Source organism: Pongo abelii, chromosome 21 (assembly GCF_028885655.2).
Source record: "Pongo abelii isolate AG06213 chromosome 21, NHGRI_mPonAbe1-v2.0_pri, whole genome shotgun sequence".
NCBI lineage: Eukaryota > Metazoa > Chordata > Mammalia > Primates > Hominidae > Pongo > Pongo abelii.
This window is the reverse complement of record NC_072006.2, coordinates 34484865-34497489: the sequence shown is the minus strand read 5'-3', so window position 1 is coordinate 34497489 and position 12625 is coordinate 34484865. Positions and strand designations below refer to the sequence as shown.

General features: G+C 51.0%; 1 protein-coding gene across 5 annotated transcripts in view; it reads right to left on the bottom strand.

The window, feature by feature from the left end:
* Window positions 1–1960: 1960 nt before the first annotated feature.
* Window positions 1961–12625, bottom strand: part of RSPO4 (R-spondin 4) — a 43458-nt gene continuing 32793 nt past the window's right edge. For 2 of the 5 annotated variants that reach the window (XR_008516893.2, XR_008516894.1), the window contains 5 exons: window positions 11319–11507; window positions 10568–10708; window positions 7368–7553; window positions 3301–3894; window positions 1961–2525 (listed from right to left, as the gene is read on the bottom strand). Coding sequence is in view for 2 of the 5 variants with exons in the window: in XM_002830145.4 (XP_002830191.3) it covers window positions 3797–3894; window positions 7368–7553; window positions 10568–10708; window positions 11319–11507 (614 nt within the window). In the remaining 3 variants the exon portion in view is untranslated. Of the gene's footprint in view, window positions 3895–7367; window positions 7554–10567; window positions 10709–11318; window positions 11508–12625 lie in introns of all 5 variants that reach the window. The other 3 variants (XR_008516895.2, XM_002830145.4, XM_002830144.4) reach the window with 3 other exon arrangements.

Below are 12625 nucleotides of genomic sequence, written 5' to 3'. Positions count from 1 at the left end.
AGCTCTGGCCAAGGGGTTGTTCCCTCCCTCTGGCATAGCATCCAGAAGGCCAATAGCAGTGGAACCTCCCCCTGGGCTCTGCCCAGACTGCCCCTCTTTGGCTGTGTGACCGCACTCTGTTTCTGAGCTTCTCTGTGAACTTCTCCAAGCTTGGCTTGTAAGAAGGGAGTTGGCGATGCCCACCTGACAAGCAGAGTCTCCTTCCCAGAGAGGCCCCTCAATCCTCCAGAGAATGTGGGAGAGGCTGGGATTTGAAAGGATTGGAGCTGGGGGCAGGGAACGTCTGAGATGGAAAGGTTATAGGAGGGGCTTGGGCCCTGAAGAAATTTCATCCTGTAATTTGAAAATATTAAAAAACTGCCACAGCCCCCAGCTGAGGACAGAGGACCAGACCCCCCGAGGAGAAAGAACATGGCCAGGGAATTGCAGTACTGAAAACTTCCACTCTTATGTTGGTCTTTTAGAATAGTGAAAATTAGAACGTTCAGCATCCTACAATTGGAATCTTAACAGAAAACACTACATAGTGTATGTATGTGTGTGTGTGTGTGTGTATATATTATATATATAATATATAATTTTATATATAATATATATTTTATATATAACATATATTTTATATATAATATATAATATATAATATTTATTTTATATATAATATATAATATATAATATATAATATTTATTTTATATATAATATATAATATATATAATATATAACATTTATTTTATATATAATATTTATATATATTTTATATATAAATATTATATATAATATATATTATATATAAAATATAATATATATTATATATAATATATATATTTTATATATAATATTTTTATATATTATATATATATTATATATATATATATTTATATATGGTCTGGATACGGTGGCTCATGCCTGTAATCCCAGCACTTTGGGAGACTGAGATGGGAGGATCATTTGAGGCCAGGAGTTCAAAACTAGCCTGGGCAACATATTGAGACCCCATCTCTACAAAAAATAAAAAATTAGCTGGGTGTAGTGGTGTACGCCTGTAGTCCCAGCTACTTGGGAGGCTGAGGCAAGAGGATTGCTTGAGGCCAGGAGTTTGAGGCTGCAGTGAATTGTGATCGTACCACTGCACTCCAACCTGGGTGACAGATCAAGACCCTGCCTCAAAAAAAAAAAAAATTTTAAAAAATACACACACATACACACACACATACAGGCTAAACTCTATAGAATCAGATTGTTGAGCCTTGAGGTCAGAATCAGAATTGCAGCCGCAAATCTAGACTCAGCCCTCTGAGCTGGAAGTCATCTGAGAGCCACCTCTCCCCTCAGCTTGTCCTGGAATGAATGTTTGCTCTCACTGCCTGCTCCTAAACTTGTTTGCAATGAATAGATCTGGGGGAGGGCCCTAAAATCTGAATTTCTAAAAGGCTCCCCAGGGGATTCTGTTGTTGTGTCTTCCAGATTTCGGCAATAGATTTAATTTAGCCATGCTTCCTCTTCATCGCATGGGAAAACTGAGGACCGGGAAGGGGAAGTGACTTGACCTAGACCCCACCAGAGAGCTGGTGACAGGCTGGAGCTCCCACCTGTGCCTCCCAATGCCAAGGCCACTCTCACTAGCAGCCCAGGGTGTTTAGATGGCCCCGTGGGACTGTCAACCTCCTAGGTGCCCCTGGTCCCTGAGACATGCGGTTCGTGAAACTGCGAGGTTCTGGGGCTCGAGGTGTTACCCTCTTCTGCCTCTGGCTGAGTCTGCTTCTTGAGAGTGGCCTGGAGGGGCTGAGGGCCCCTCCTCTTTTATCAGCTCCCCCCAGTCTGAAACCCCACCCCATCCCCAATACACTCTGACCCCTCTCAGCCCCAAGCATTCCTGTGAAAACCACTCCACGTTTTAAATTCTGCTACTCCAAACTCAGCAGTATTATGGTTTTGAAACACCCTCTTGATGCTCAAGAAGCATTTGCGAGTTTCTTTTCCCTTTATTAAGAAAATTAAAAAAAAAAATGTAAGGGTCTTGAAACAATAACAACGGAGCATTTCAGAGGCACAAACGTTTGCAGAAGAGAAGCTGGTGGCCTGGCCAGGCGAAGGAGGGGGCTCTAGCTGTTCTCAGGGATGTGAGAGCAGGGAAGTCAGAGAGAGGGTGGGCCTTGGGGGGGTCAGGCCAGGGGATCCCCAGCTGCCTGGTGGAGGGCAGGTCTGAGGGTGGGTGCTCTCTTGGGGTCAGGGATGTAATATTTCATCACCTAGAGCCTCTCCCCCAGCCTGCTGACCACTTCCTTCCCCAGGCCACCCCTGGGCCCCTTGGAGCTCCAACTCTTGCTTCTCCTTGCCCATTCCTGTCCCAGTCACGGAGCCCTATGTGTTCAGGCTGACCAGTCACGGCAAATACAAATCCCGTTTCTGAGGATTCCCGGGAGCAGAGCAGGAAGGGGGTGTTATGATGGCAGAAGGACAGGCAGTGAGGACAGACTTGCTTCCAAGCTGGGTCTGACCTGGAGACTCCTCCCAGCGTGGTTCCTGCCTAGGGCGAGGGGCGTCACAGCGAAGCACAGATGCTCAAGTCACTGGTGGTGGGTGTGGGCGAGTGCGGTGATGGGTGTCGGGGAGTGTGGTGGTGGGTGTGGGCGAGTGTGTGGGTGGGTGTCAGCGAGTGCGGTGGTGGGTGTGGGCGAGTGCGCGGATCTTCCCTTGCTCCCCACCCACAAGTCCCTACATTTCCCCCCTCAAGTGACCCCCAAATTCTCCTCTCTGCTGTGAATGTGCTGAGCAGAGCCATCAGGTAGAAGCAGAGCCTGAAGGCTTCCTGTGTGACCCTGGGCAAGCCCCTTCCTTCTCAGGCCTGTCTCCCCACATGGGCAGGAGGCGCTGAGGTGGGGAACAGAGCTGCTGGATAATCTCAGCTTTCCTTTCCGTTTCAATGGCCTCTTCTGGGCTGGGCAGGTGGATCCCCCAGCAGTGACAGCTCACCTGATCCAGCTTGGGAAAAAGGGGCATGGGACCCATGAGAGGGAGGCCTGTGGGGGAGTGCTGATGAGGGTGGCAGGCAGCTTGCAGAGGATGCCCTCCAGGGCTGGCTGCCCAGCCAGAGGCCAGGTCGTGACCCTCTACAGCCAGCTGGAGAAGGTGTCCAGGCCAGGCCTCTGGAAGCCCTGGAGCCTTGTCCAGCCAGCTCCTCGGGGTGGCTGGTGGCTGAGGGCTGTGGAAATGGCCTCTGGGGACTGTCCAGAGAACCAGGTGCTCACAGCTCAGGGTCCTGGAGCCTCCCCCAGAGCAGAAGGAGGGCCTTCAGGACTCACCTGTGGTGTGCCCCAGCTTTGCCCTCTGGAAACACTTTCTCTGCAAAGATGGGGTCAGGGAAAGGCCTGGGAAAAGATGTTTGCTTTCTTTAAGTTGTAGATAGAGAGAGCTGCAGGGGAGGGCACAGGCTCATGGTCCCTCTTAAAGTGTGTGTGAAAGGGAGAGAAGAGGAGGGAGAGAGAGAAGGATGCGGTGAAGGACAGGAAGAAACACAGGAAGAAAGAAAAGGAAAGATAAAAGATAAGTGAGAAAGAAGAGGAAGGAAGGGAAGAAGGGAGAGAGAAAGGAGAGGAGAATGGAGGTGGAAGAAATAAAGGAAATAAAAAAGAAAAAGAAAGGGAAGGTAGACTGACAGAAAAATGATAGAAGGGTGGAAAGAAAGAGAGGACAAATGGAGAAGACAGAGGAGAAAGAGTAAGAGGAGAGGAGGAGAAGGAGCAGGAGGAGGTGTGCAGGGGCCGAGGACTAGGACCAGAGAGTTGGGAGAGCCGGCGGTCAGGGCTGCAGGCCGGGCTGGCGCGGCCTCATGTCCAGCTTCCTGTCCTTGCGTGGGCGCCGGTCCTTCCTGCCCTTCTTCTGGCCGGGGTTCCTCTCTGCAATAAGAGCACAGAGTCCGGTGACCAAGGCTGCAGGGCCAGTTAGGTCCTGGGAGCCTCCTCAGTCCTGAAAGACAAGGGTGCCCCACCCACTCCTCAACAACGGGGCTCAGAAGAACATTTGGGCACTGACCTTGCAGTCCCTCCTGTTGAGAGTTTGGACTCTGGGCTAAGTTACCCCAAACTGAACCTTTCTCTCTAGTTCTTCAGGGAGTGGCAAGGGCCACTAACTTGCTCAGGGCCTTCTTGTGCTGGACATCTGGCTTGGCCAGGCCTGCAGGTTCACCTGGGGCCCCCCAATCAGCATGTAGGGTGGCCTCATGGGAGTCCCCATGGCTTTCCCCAGCACACTCTTCCATAGCTGAGCAGGCTCTGTGCTGGACACTGGGCACCTTTCATCTGTGTCCCTGCACCAACTTCTGCATAACACTGTGGCAACAATACTTCAGCATTTAGCAAGTGCTCGCTGTATGCAGGCCACAGCCCCAAGTGCTTTATATATATGAAACTCACAACAGCCGAGAGAGGCAGGTAGGGTCTCAGCCACACCCAGTCCTGTCTTCTCCAATTGTCCTCTCTTTCTCCCCACCCTTCTATCATTTTTCTGTGCCAGTCTACCTTTCCTTTCTTTTTCCTCTTTATTTCCTTTATTCCCTCCACCTCCATTCTGGCTGTGCCCACTGCCCGGGGAGTTCTTCTGAGCAGTTGCTCATCATTGTTATTGACAGGTGAGAAGACCACAGCATGGCTGGGAGCAAGGCCAGCCCTAAGTTTCTGCTTTACAAAGTGTCTCCACACCCAGGACATTCTCCTACATTGCTTGGGCCCCATTCAGTTCCCCACAAGGAGCTGTGTGTCCATTTGAACACGATGAACCTGAGGCTCTATGAGTCACTTTCTGAAGGTGCGCAGCAAGTCTGTTAGAGACTCTCTGAGCCTAGCGGCAAGTGGAGGGCAGTTTTATTCCTTGGGTGTCAAATGTGTGCCTGTCTCTACAAGAGTCAGGGCTGTGGCTCCAGTCCTGGCTCCTTCCTCTGCAGAGCAGAGTCAAGGAGCTAAGACCAGGTTGCCCACTTCTGGGGCTCCCCACACCCACTCTGAGCCCTTGGGGAGCACTGAAGCCAACTCCCACTCCGAGCTGCGGAGCTGACTGTGCAGGCCTCAGGTAGGACAGCATCTGGAGATGCGGTGTGGGTGCTGCCTGAGTGGCCCTGCCAGCCCTGAAGTGGGGGTGTTGGGGGCCAGTGGCTTTGTGTCTCTACCTCTTCCCTAGGTCTGCCTGACAGTTGCTCATGTACCCATCCAGTCACCCACCCATCCCTCCACCTATTTACCAACCTACCCATTCACCCACCTATTCACCCATCTACTCACCCACCTCCATACCCAATGACCCATCCATCCACCTAGGCACCCCACCCATCACCCATCCATCCACCTGTTCACCTACCTACCTACCTACCTACCCACCCATCTAATCATCCACCTACCTACTCATCCACCCACCTACCCTCCCATCTACCCTCCTATCGACCCATCTACCTATCCACTCACCCACCTGTGCATTCAGCCATCCATCCACTCATCCAACAAATATTAACTGGACACCGACTATGTGCCAGACTCTGTTAGAGGCACTAGAGAGACAGCTGTGAACAAGGCAGATAAAGCCTTTGCCTTCACGGAGATCACACTCCAGTAAGGAAAACAGACACTGAACAAGCAAACACGAGAATGAGCAGGCTCATTTCAGAAGGGTGTAAGTGCTACCACGTGATATGATGGAAAATGACTCCTGGGAGGGGGACTCCTGGGAAGCCTCTCTGAGGACGAGCCGCTGCAGCCAAGACCTGGATGATGCAGGGAGCTACAGCGGGGTTGTTGCGAGGATTAGAGTCATGTTTCACAGCACTAAGCACAGCCAGCACATGGTAGGTGCTTTATGAATGTTTGCTGTTGTTGTGATTATTATTATCCAGGGGAAAAGCTTTCCCCTCGTGATCCCCCCAACAGCCATTTACCCCCAGCTCTTGGAGCCATGAGAGGTGCCATGTGGTAATGAGTGCAGGAGAACTGTCTGCCTCCTGTGTGAGTCCTGCCCTGGCTCTGGGGTCTCTTAGGTTCTCTGGTTCCATCTCAATCTCACTCTGTCCTCACCCGCCCAGCATGACTCCCAAAGGCTCCTATCTCTGCTAGCTGCACTCCCAACCCAAATAGCCAAGTCCTTCTGAAAGAGGAGTGTCCCTGAGTTCAAATCCTGGCTCCACTATGTCCCACCTGGGTGCCCCGGGTGGCCTGGCTCCAGGTCCCTCATCCTTCATCATGACTTTGGATTCCTGTTTGCATGACGAGTTATGTTTGAATTCTAGGTCCACAGCTCCCTGGCTTTGTGACCCTTAGGTGAGTGACTCAACCTTTCTGGGCCTCAGTCCCCTCATCTGTAAAATGGGGATAGTGCTAATAACACCTACCACATAGCATCACTGTGAAGATTACATGAGTTAACGATTATAGAGAATTCGGCACAGTGCCCAGTCAACACTGCTAATACTACTCACCATTCACATCTTACCAAGCACACCCTGTGGCTTCTCTTCTATGTAAATCAGTGGTCCTTAATAGCCCCCAGAGACATTTTGGAAATATGTGTAGTGGTCTTGAATGCCACAGTGAAGGGGGTTCCTGTGGCATTCAGTGGACGGCAATCGGGATCCAGTGTGGGACAGTTGCCCGCAAAGAAGAGTTGTCCCCCATTCCATCCAGTTCTCTCACATCGTGCCCCACCCTCATGTAGCTGAAAAGTCTGCTTGCTGGGAGCTGAATTCTGTTTGACCCATGAATGCCAAGTGGTTTTGAACACTTCCATTCACTGAAGATTCTAGGGCACTGTGAGTGTGGTGTCAATCAGAGATCAGTTGGGTTGGACCTTACTAATCGCTGGTCACTGTTGGGAAATCGCGTCTCTGATGGCGATGCGGCCACGCACTTGGGGCGCTGACCACGGCCGCGGTCCTCACTGGGATTGTGCTTCCCTAAGTGTCTGCTGATATGTTGGGCCAAGCGCTTCCATCATGAAATTTCTTTTCTTTCTCCTCTGTATTACAGTTAGGACACTATACTGATAAAAAAAATTACCTTTGCAAGTAAGCTACATTCTCCATGAACTTCATTAAGAATGGTAAAGAGGGTATTCCCAAATCCTCCTTATTAAAAGGGGGGTGTTCAGTTTGAGAGGGTTGGGAACTCCTGGCCAGCTCAATTTTCCTAAAGTATTTGGGACTGAACCCAGCAAGGAAGGTCCTCCTTTGAAAGGACACCAGGGAAGGCGATGTGTACTCCACATGATGGTATGGCTAACGGTGGCCTTTCAGGTAGTCTCATAGGTACTATTTGTGGGGCAGTGATCTGAGTCCACTCTGTCCCTGTGGGCCTTTCCCACCACAGCCTCACGTGCCTGTCCTGGGGCTCACCTCCCGGGCAGGGCCTCTGGATGGGACATTTCCTTGACTCAGAAAGCACCTGGCAGGTAGCTGTCTCCTCATGCCCAGCCCGGCCAGCCTCTCGTACCCGGGTCTCCAGGCCCCAAGCCGAGCTGCAGGTCTTTCTGTTGTGTGTGCAGGGGCTCCAGCTGCCCCAGGGACCCAGTTCACACTCCCCTGTGGGGTGAAAGGAGAGACAGACAGACAGACAGACAGACAGGGTCAGCCGGCAGTGAGGGTCCTTCAGATCCAAGGGTAGGGTTTGAGGGGTTCAGTCCTCTGAAGACTGAAGACACCACTTCCACCTGCTAGGAGCAGAGTTATTTATAAGAGCCTGGAATGAGAGCTAAACGAATGCATGCACAGACTAATATGGGCCTGAAGCCAGAGTGGCCAACTGTCTAGCTTTAAAGGGAAGGCTTCCTGGAGGAGGTGATGTATGAGTTAAAGGGAGAGAGGGGAGCTCGTCAAGTGAGAAGAAGGAAGCCCATTCCAGGCAGGTGTGCAAAGCCTTGGGAGCCAGGCCCACCATGTTTGGGAGATGGTGCAGCCTGAGTTGGGAGTGAAGTCTCAGGAAGGTGGGGACAGGAGAGGAGGCTGGAAGGTCGCCTGGGAAGCCCTCAGGACCAGGACACAGGTTTTAAACTTGATCATGTGTCTTTGATCAACTTTGGAAGGAGGAAAAAGGAGGACATGGACATAAAAGTTCTTCATAGGGGGTAATAAAAATACATATATATGTATATATATACACACACATATATATATACACACACACATATACATGTATACATATATATGTGTATATATATACACACTATATATATACGTGTGTGTGTGTGTGTGTGTGTGTTATATACACACTTTGATTATTTAAAAGTCCATGAGAAGTAGGCACAGAATATGGGTAGCTATGAATACTCCTATTTTGTAGATTTGGACACTGAGACCTAGAGCAGGGGTTTGCTAAGGGAACGCAGCAAGAGGCTCACACAGCAGACACAGCAAGCTCAAGACACAGTGGGACCCAGACCTTGCTAGATGCACACATTTGGCAAGTAAAGACTGAGCACCCAGTGTGTGCCAGGTGCTATTCTGGGTGCTGAGGGAGCAGCAGCAGGCAAGACAGACCAGGGTCTGCAGGCCTCCTGGAATTCACCATCTGGACACTGCCGTGATGAGGGAAGCGCAGGCACTGTGGGAGCCCAGAGGCAGCATGGGTTGGGTCGTAGGGGAGGAAACCCCTGGACTGGGACTTGAAGTGGGGGTGGGATGGTGGGGAAGGGGAGCCTAGCCAGGCTCAGGGAGGGACGGGAGGTGCTCCAAGTGAAGGTGTAACCCCAGCAGAGTCCCAGGATGATTTGGACTGGAACTGGGCAAGCTGGAGAATGAGCTCAAACTGAGGAGGAAAAAAATGATGGGGGTGGAAAGGCTGGCAGATGGGACAGATTGCCCAGGGCCTGGGTGGGCTCCGCCCAAGGGCAGTGGGAGCCACTGAAGCGTCCTGGGAGGAAAAGAAATTCAGCAGACTATCATTTTGAAATACTCCCTCTGCTGTTGAGTGGAGACTGGGCTGGAGGGACTGAGCGCCGAGGCGGGAGACGGGCAGGAGCTGTGGCCAGAACCCTGGCGACAGGCAGGGGGTGGCAAGAGGGTGGGAAGAGGGGGGCACAGAGGAGAGAAACAAATGGGTGGGGAGAAAGGGATGAGCTGGATGGTGTGGGTTTGGGAGCTTTGTGCTGCTTCATTTTCACCCCAAAGTTCTTCCTACCACCCAAAATATTATGCATTTGTTTTCAGGTGTCGCTTCTGTCTCTCCACTGAAATGTCATGTCCATGAGTGCAGAGGCTTTGTCTGTTTTGTTCTCTAACATGTCTCCAGCACCTAGGAAAGTGCCTGGCCATAGCAGATGCTCTAGTAGATATTTTTGGAGCGAATAAATGAACAGATTGGATTGAATATAGGGTGAGGGAGAGAGAAGAGTCAACAGTGATGTCTGCATCTCGCGCACAGCCACCCAGGGATCAGGGAGCTGGTTATTGAAACCCAGAGGAAACCCAGAGGAAGCGTTAGGCAGGAGATGGTGGCAGTGGGAGTTGAAAGAAGGCACCCAGAGGGCAGTGGAGGTGAGGGTCTGCTGCTCAGGGAGGCTAGAGACACGGAGTCAGGGGCCATCAGCAGCTGGAATGACTGTGAATGTGAGCCCAGAGGGAATGCGTGGGCAGAGATGCACAGTTTAGATGAGAATGCCAAGGAGTAGCCTAGTGCAGGAATGGAAGAGGGCTCACAGGCAGGAGTATGACAAAGAGCTGTTAGGAAACAATCAGAGCAGTAATAACACTGATACTTACATGTACTGAGCATCTACTGTGTGCTGGCTGCTGTACTGAGCACTTTAAATTGTACTAATTCACTTAATCCTCATAACAATTCCTCTCCATGAGGTAGGCTGTATGTTCTATTGTCTTTTTTTTTTTTCTAACGTTTGGAGAAACCGAAGGACAGAGAGCTGAGGTGATTTGCTTAAGATCACTAAAGGGTAAGGTTTAGAGCTAGGATTGGACCCCAGGCCTGTCCTATTCCAAAATCAGTGCTCAGCCAGGTGTAGTGGCTCATACCTGTACTCCCAATGCTTTGGGAGGCTGAGGTGGGAAGACTGCTTGAGCCCAGGGGCAGCCTGGGCAACATAGCAAGAGCCTGTCTTTACAAAAACATAAACGCATAGCCAGCTGTTGTGGTACATGCCTGTGGTCCCAGTTACTCGGGAGGCTGAGGTGGGAGGATTCTCTGAGCCTAGGAGTTTGAGGCTGCAGTGAGCTATGATCATGCCACTGCACTCTAGCTGGGCAACAGAGCAAGACCCTATCTCAAACAAAACAAGCAAACAAGCAAACAAACAGACAAACAAACAAACATCAGTGCTCTTCTTCTGTACTCTGCTGATTCCCTTGGCATTAATAACAATGCCAGTGTTGGTTGTAGTAGTAATCATAGTAATGGTGGTTATGTTGGCTCTAGTGTTTTGCAGTTACTATGCGTAGGTACCCAGTGTACCTTAAACGGTGGTGCTGGGCCTCCCCTCACCATATGGCATTCTACTGTAATTTCTTCCAGGGTCCCTGACACCTCTCACCAAGCCCCCGCTCCAGGGAGAAGGGGGCAGGGGCAGGGCGGGGAGGTCCCCACTCACCCTGGCACTCCCGTGTGTTCTGGTGGGCCAAAGTACCCGGCGGGCAGGTGGGCAGACACTTCCCCTTGTACAAGTAAAACTGCCTCTTGCACCGGATGCAGAAGTCCTGGCTGAAGCAGCTCTCACAAGTGGCCCCACATTCTGTAATAGAGCCAGGGACACCCCAGGTGAGGGAGACTGCCAAGGATGGGGCCCACTGGGTCTGCCCGAGGTGGAAGGCCCTCTGGGTAGCTCCAGGCTTGGTAGCATTTGGGTCAGGACTCAGTGTCTCCTTTGAAGCCCAGACTTGGCCAAGGTCAAACTTTGCATGTGAAGAGAACTCCCTTTCTCATTTGAGGGGAGGCTCAGAGAGAGCCAGTGACTTGCTTGAAGTCACCCGCAAATCAGGGCTGGAGTGAGGACTCCCTGCTTCTTTTTCACCTCAGAAATAGTGATAATTTGCCCAAAGTTACAGCAAAAATTAGAGCTTGGAATTAGGACTCCTTTTCCTATTTGAGCTAAGACCAGAGAAGGTGAGTTACATGCCTAAGGCCACACCGCAAACTAGGGTAGAAGTGAAAGTTCCCTGCTCTATTAGTGCTAATTAAGGCTGAGAGTGGACTGACTTGCCTCAGGCTGCAGAGTCAGCCTGGACGCAGGCTTAGATATGCACCTACTTCCCCTCTGTCTGTGCTGGGGTGAAAGGGTGGGATCTAAGCCCGTGGTGTCTAGGAGCCCAGCACTAGCATAGAACAAGGGAGAAGCCACGTACTTTTGCACCTGTTGACCTCCTGGCCGCGGATGCCGAAGTACCCAGGGGGACAGTCGTGCAGGCACTTGCCGTACTGGCGGATGCCTTCCCGGTGGATGAATAGGAAGAGCCTCTGCTGGCAGGTGGAACAGCCGTTCTCCTCTGAGCAGATGATACAGCCTGTGCAGTTGCCCCCCAGGCCAGTGCCCACTGCCCACCAGACCAGGGCAGAAGGAGGAGGGGGAAAGGGAGAGAGAGATGGTCAAACCATATATGTGAGCAGCTGAGATGGTCTCATTGGGATAGTAACTGGGCACATGGCCACCCAAACAAAAGACTACATTTCCCACCTTCCCTTACAACTAGATATGGTCATGTGACCAAAATCTGGCCAATCAGATGTAAGGTAAAGCAGCATGTGACACTTCAAGAACGCTGCCTTAAAGGGCAGGGGTGTGCCCCTTGTCATCCCCTCATCCTTTCTGTTGGGTGGAATGTGAACGATGGCTGGAGCACAAGCAGCCATTTTAGATCATGAGGTGGAAACTACGTCCTGTGAGGCGGTGGAAAAATCAGATAAAAAGCACCTGGGTGCCTGAGGAAGGCAGAACTGCTGTACCAGCCCTAGCCTGCCTGTGTAGACTGTTACATGAGAGAGAAATCAACACCTATCTTGCTTAAATCACTGTTATTTGGAGTTTTCCATTACTCACAAGCAAACTTAATCTTTACCAAAGTAATGTGAATTTTTGAGTGTGTGTGGGTGCAAATGCATGAGTGGGGGTGGGGTGAGACCCTCACCCTCCTGCTGGGTTCCTTAACAATACTCAACAATACTCCATTTCTCACTGTCACCATCAGCAAGGGCTCCCACCATCATCAGGAATAGCAATGGGAGAAATTTTTTCAAGGAGAAAATTTTTTGTTACCCCAGAATTGGCACCCAGGAGCCAAAGCTGGGGAAAAAGAGGTGGAAAATGCTCTAGAATCTTAAGTGAGCCTTTCCTGGGCTCATAAGGAATCTCTGTTACCCTGACCATCACCCCAGGACGCTGATTAAGCTGAACACTTGCAGGGAGGGACTCATGGGAGTTAGGAATTGTCAGCCTGGCCAGGCACAGTGGCTCATGCCTGTAATCCCACCATTTTTTGGGAGGCCAAGATGGGAGAACTGCTTGAGTCCAGGAGTTTGAGACCAGCCTGGAGAATATGGTGAGACCCTGTCTCTACAAAAAATACAAAAATCAGCCAGGTATGGTGGCACACACCTGTAGTCCCAGCTACTTGGGAGGCTAAGGTGGGAGGATCGCTTGAGCAAGGAAGGCTGC